The 6,098-nt window shown below is 40.6% G+C and overlaps 1 protein-coding gene across 1 annotated transcript; it reads left to right on the top strand.

Annotated features, from left to right (window-relative positions):
* The first annotated feature begins 1,723 nt into the window (after positions 1–1,723).
* LOC127757664 (putative glycine-rich cell wall structural protein 1) lies at positions 1,724–3,658 on the top strand. Its single transcript, XM_052283231.1, has 2 exons — positions 1,724–1,822; positions 2,521–3,658. The coding sequence occupies exon 2, from the start codon at positions 2,720–2,722 to the stop codon at positions 3,497–3,499; it is 780 nt and encodes a 259-aa protein (XP_052139191.1). The 5' UTR covers positions 1,724–1,822; positions 2,521–2,719; the 3' UTR covers positions 3,500–3,658.
* Positions 3,659–6,098: the final 2,440 nt, after the last annotated feature.

The following is a 6,098-nucleotide window of genomic DNA, read 5'->3' as shown; positions in this document are numbered from 1 at the left end:
CCCCGGCCCTCGCCGCCCGCCATAGGAGAGAGGGAGGAGGGAGAAGGGAGTGGCGAGGAGAGGAGGGACAGGAGGAAGGGGAGAGAAAGAGAGATAATGGATAGAGAGAATGTGTTGATGCAAAAAAACACACAATGGCCCAGGAGATCTGCTTAGCTCCAGTACTGTTAACAGAAGGCCCCACATATCAGTGGATCCCACACATATTTTTTAATTCTAATGCCACGCCAACGCCATGTCGAACGAAGACCAGGTCAATACTGCCATGTAGGCGTCACGTCGGCGAAACTGCCCTCCAAAACCACCATGGAAGTCCCATTGCACCTCTATTAATAGTGGGGGGGGGGGTCGAGATATCCAGTATTTTAGTTTAGAGATACGAATTTGATCTGGTCACTAGTTAAGAGAGTCAGAGTGAACTTATTCAAAAAAGGAGGAGAGCAAGACCCGTCATCCTCTGACATTCCCTTCTCTAATCAAAGTGAAATATCATCTGATTTTTATTTGGGGCCCCATTTGCCAAGATGGCAGACTCTCGTTTTGGTGCAATTTCGAAATTTTATGTTTTGGAAATAAACTATATTTCAGGATGAAGGTAGTATTGCTTTAATGTAGTTGTAAATGGCTATAGTTAAGCAATTAAGCTCGGCTACCGATATTGCTTCAACTGAGCATCCAAGAGCATCCACATTGTAGTCCAAGAAGGTGTACAAATGTGACAGATATGGCAATTGATTCTGAAATAACTTGATTTCTTAAGTAAGGCTACGATATCTTGAACACATTTTCTTTCAATAGTAGTTTTCAAATGAAGGTACAACAACCACAAAATTTAACTTTTTAGATAACATAAGCACAAGCTTAATAGTAGTTCTCTAAATTTATTCATTCCTGCAAACAAAAAGATATCCTAACCTGAACATTAGTTTTAATATTTTTTTAGGAAATCATTAGTTTTAAATTTGTCCTGACAGTTAAGCTAACTTGGGTCAGAGCTAGACTTGCTGAGAACAAATGAGTGCATGTGCATATTGTATATGTTAGGAGCATTTTAGCCACCAAAAACAAACCAAGGGTTCATTTGAGATTTACTCCTTTGTCCAAAACGGCCAACGAAAATTTTCTAAATAATTCATACCATTCAAAATTCCTCCAATAATCTTTGTTTCCACTTCTCAATGAGCCCCTTAGTGATCTCACCTGAGCCACTTACCAACCTTTGATGATTAATTGACCATGATAACATTTTTTTGTTTGGAACCTATTTTCCTGTGGTTACTAGCTACAATAACTTACCTCAAATAATATAACCACCTTGCCTTTTCTTCACTGTTTGTGACATTTTTCCAAACAATTTGTAGAAATTAAAAGCTCAGACCGTTTAATTATATACACCAAAAAGCAGATAAACTCGGAATTTTATCATGTATAACATGGCCCATAGGCTGGCTGCCTTTGCCAACACATATGCATTGCTGCCGTGTCTATCCTCGAAGTCTTCACACTATAGAACACAGAGATATTTCTTGGCTGCAAATGGCCAAACACATCACCAACATTCATCTGCCCTGGCATACATATCTTCTCTATCTGTTTATCATGGCTCATCTGCATGGTATTTTGGGTACACATGCTCTTTTTCTCATCATGGGCTAACTTTGGAGTCATGTCCATATAAACCAGCTACCATTGATCTTTCCAAGAACTGCATAGGTCGTGCCGTTGTTTTTACGATATGTCCATGTTCAGCCCCTTAATCTCCCAGACTGAAGATCAAGAAACGCACAAATTGATCAGATGTTCAGATGGCGGTTTCCTTGTGGTAAATTATATTTATGAGATAATATAGTATATTGTTTAATTAATCGCCACACTTTTTAGCCATGCTCAATGTTTTCTACTAGTTGCAGTTTCAGTTGCTTCATTTTGTTAGATAATATCTTGATTAAAGTTGCAAACAAACTGACTGACTGCAAGCCATGTACTCTGAATATCCCAAGCTTCCACTAATTAATACATCAGGAAAATTATTATGCGTTGAAAGCAATTTTTGCCTAGGGACTACAAGCCCAGTACTGCATAAGTGCATACGGAGTAACCTGAAAGTCCATAGTATAGAAAAACATGAGCAGAGACTTTTGTACGCAGGCAAAATGTTGGGTGTCATTCAGAGTCAAAGTAGGCATCGATCTCTATTGGTCTGAACAATCGATTGATAACAATCGGCATATACGTCGGCACTCAGACAGCACAATTAGTGAAAGTCTAGATAACCTAGAAATTAACCTGAACGTAACTTTCACTAATTAGTTGGTTAAAACAGTCTGAATCCCTTTTCAGCACTACTGTATATCCCTGAATATTAATTACTCCCTTTTGTAGTTAGTCAGATATAAACAGAGACACTTATTAATGCTTAGAATCTTAATTAGTCATTGGTTATTTTGTTCATCGACGACGGTTTTTGACTTGCACCATCGGGATTAAGGTAGAAAGTGACGAATTGAATACTGCCGACAGGTCTTTTGGCTTGACGCCGAATAAATCAGTGTGAAAGACTTGCATTCTCCAGGTCCAGAACAAGAGCTCGCCTAACTAGTACTCTTCACTTCCATGCCACTACCAACTTAGCTGTACACTCGTTGCAAAACTCATCTATAAATATGCATGCAATCCATCACTTGCTATCCATCTCAACATCTCATTTGTTCAGGCAACGATGGCTAGGAAGATAGGAGTTATTGCCTTCGTTTTGCTTGTGAGCATTGGCTTGTCCAATGCAGCAAGAGTAGCTAGATACACTACTGAGGGAGGAGGGGGTGGTGGTGGTGAAGGCGGAGGCGGCAGAGGGGGTGATGGTGGTGGTGGGGGATCAGGGTATGGGTCAGGGTATGGCGAGGGCTATGAACAAGGAGGTGGAACTTCTGGTGGAGGTTATGGGCAAGGTGGAGGAGGTGGAGGTGGTGGTGGACAGGGCGGTGGTAGTGGATCCGGTTATGGATCTGGTTATGGCCAAGGTGGTGGAGCATCTAGAGGAGGCTATGGAAAAGGTGGTGGAGGCGGAGGGGGTGGAGGACAAGGTGGTGGGGGAGGATCAGGCTATGGATCAGGGTATGGTTCAGGCTATGGTCAAGGTGGGGGAGCTTCTGGTGGAGGTTATGGACAAGGTGGTGGAGGCGGCGGTGGTGGAGAGCAAGGTGGTGGAAATGGATCTGGTTATGGATCCGGGTATGGTTCTGGATATGGTCAGGGTGGTGGAGCTTCCAGTGGAGGCTATGGACAAGGCGGTGGTGGCGGTGGTGGTGGAGGACAAGGTGGTGGAAATGGATCAGGCTACGGATCTGGATACGGTTCTGGCTATGGTCAAGGTGGTGGAGCTCATGCTGGAGGCTATGGACAAGGTGGAGGGGGAGGTGGCGGTGGCGGCCAAGGAGGTGGTTCAGGTAGCGGCTCAGGCTATGGATCTGGGTATGGTGGTGGCGCCGGCGGAAGAACATAGAGTTTAATTCTGAACACAAGAAATCTATGTGTTAGTTAAAAACGCCCATTTACATTTCCATGTAATGCATAATTACTTACTTATTTTTATTTTTAGTTTGACCGTTAATGTACTTGTAAAATGATTTGAAATAATGGGCGCTACCTTTTGCTGAGTTAATTAGTCTATGTTCCATTACCTTGAAGCTTGTCAATATAATTGATGTGAATGTGATCCATCTTTGATATATATATGTTGTGAACATAGCTCAACTTAGACACCATCCTACTGTGTTTAGTACTTCTTATATACTTGCTGCTTGCATTGGCATGAGTACCAATGTCTATTCCAGCGAGACAAAGCTGACACTATTAGGCTTACATTATCAAAATTAACACGATACAAACAGTCATTTTAAATTTAAAAGTAAGTTTACTTTATCCTAACGTATGCTATATAGGAGTAGATGTACATACTTTTGTCGGTTGGATTTTCGGAGTACGAACTACCCTGTGCAAATATGACCATACATAGTGTGGTTTCTATGATGGAAATACCAAGGCCCTTTACCGTATTGTTGAATTGAATTGTCTTGGAATTTAGCATTTGCTCTCTTCTGGGAGAATGACAAATACCAATTTGTTTTAAAAAAATCATGAAGATTACATATTCAGAGTTCGTCATCTTGCCAGGTGACACATGTGAGCACAATAATACTTCTGGTGTGACAGATGGGGTATCATAGACCATCTCATTATTTTTTTTAAAAAAAGTTGTGTTAAATTTGGCTACAATATCACATGAAAACCATCAATTTAGCTTGAAATGGGTTGAAAGAGGTAAGAGGTAAGGAGGGCTCAGCTGCCTATCCTTCTGGAGATCATTTGGGCCAGTTGAAGTGGAACAATGGAGTGAGCTGAATAGTGATTGATAGCATTGAACTAGTGGATGCCCTAGACAAACTGATATGGGGCTTAATGGCAAATAAGAGATTTACCACTAGATCCATGTATAGCGCTCTTACTTTCAGAGGGGTGATTGATATAAACATGCAAGATGATGTGGAAATGCCCACTAAACAACTTAAGAGAAAAAGGTGGGGGAGGAGTCTAAGTCCCGTCAGTTATGTGGGGAGATAAAAAACCACTAACCATATTCTACTAATGTGATATGGCTCGATTGCTGTGGTGTCTCTATAGAGATGTCTTTGGGTGGGACTGTGGGAGACAATTCCTAGGAGTTTTAAGGAGTTCTCTTTGCTTTATATAAGTAGTGTTGACTTAGTAGGTGTTAGAATGTGTTTGTCATGTTAGCAACAGTTTGCTAGAATCTTTGGCTTACTAGAAATAATATGGTGATCATATTTATTCACCTCTGACTTTGCTTTTCAAATCATTTCTAATTTCTTGCAGTGGGAAAAAATATTTCAACCTGAAGCTATTACTGAGAAGATGAAGATGGTGGTGGCAAGTTCGAGACCACCAAGAACAGGAGTGGGCTAGAGGCTGCTGATCTAGTGTTTTCCTTTTCACACCCCAGTAGAGCTGTTAGTTATCTTGGATGTTTTAGATTTGTTTTTCCTTGTTGTGTTTTGGATATGTAGCAAGTCATCTTTTTCCAGCTTTGTGGGTCTGGCTGTGACCAAAGTTGTGCAGTGGTTGTGGCTGTATTCTGGTGGGTTGTTCTTGTGGATTTTTACCTGTGCGTTGATGTACGATGTTATCCCCAGCTGACATTGCCCTGGTGCCTGGTCGGGTACCTTTTGTCTAAAAAAATATTTTTGTAGCCTCAATAGTTCATACTAATTTACATATTTGAAATTGTTCTACCATATCACAGCTAATATCTACTAAATTAGATAGTAGTAGACTTTTAGATGTAATAAGATAAAGGTCTAGTTAGTGATTCCATCTCATAATATTAGTCAAAAGCTCGCAATGCATGCATACCGAGAGTCAAAGCCAAGAAACAATTGTTGAATATTTTAAGTGGAGCAAATACAACCTTACCCATCTACTTACATGAAAATAAATTAAGAGAATTACCTCTTTATATGTTTACATTAATTTGTTTCGAATGATTTACATTGCAAAATCCAACTTCCCTATGTATATATTCTTCTTCTTCTCGATAACATTGTCGGTCTCTTGCACACAGCATAAGATTCGTGCACCCAGTGATGGTGAAGCCAATGAAGTGTTATTCGCAAATAGGTCCGGGAGGTCACAGCAGCGGCAATACATTAGATCACGATGGTGTAGGAGAATGGAGAAGAGGGGCCGTGAGGCAGTGGTGGCACGTCGCTGCTAGACAGCAAAGGTTTAGATAGGCAGGCAGCGGATAGCTGCGCTTGTCATGTTTCTTTTACTCTGGATGTTAGAGGAAATGTCTATTTTTAACCACCAAAATATTCTTGAATTAGTGTATCTTTTTAACTAAAAAGTAATGTATCTTTTACTCTCAACTTCTAAACGCGGATGATAACACCCTCTACCGTGGTTTTGCTCGAGTCAAGATGGTTTATAATGCTAGACATCACATATCGTATTTATTTTGTTTCCTTACCACAACAACCATTTTTTTGGGTTAATTGGATTCATGCCATTATAACTTTTGAGGT

This window comes from Oryza glaberrima, chromosome 12 (assembly GCF_000147395.1).
Source record: "Oryza glaberrima chromosome 12, OglaRS2, whole genome shotgun sequence".
In the NCBI taxonomy this organism is placed as follows: Eukaryota; Viridiplantae; Streptophyta; class Magnoliopsida; order Poales; family Poaceae; genus Oryza; species Oryza glaberrima.
This window is presented reverse-complemented; position numbering and strand designations above follow the sequence as displayed.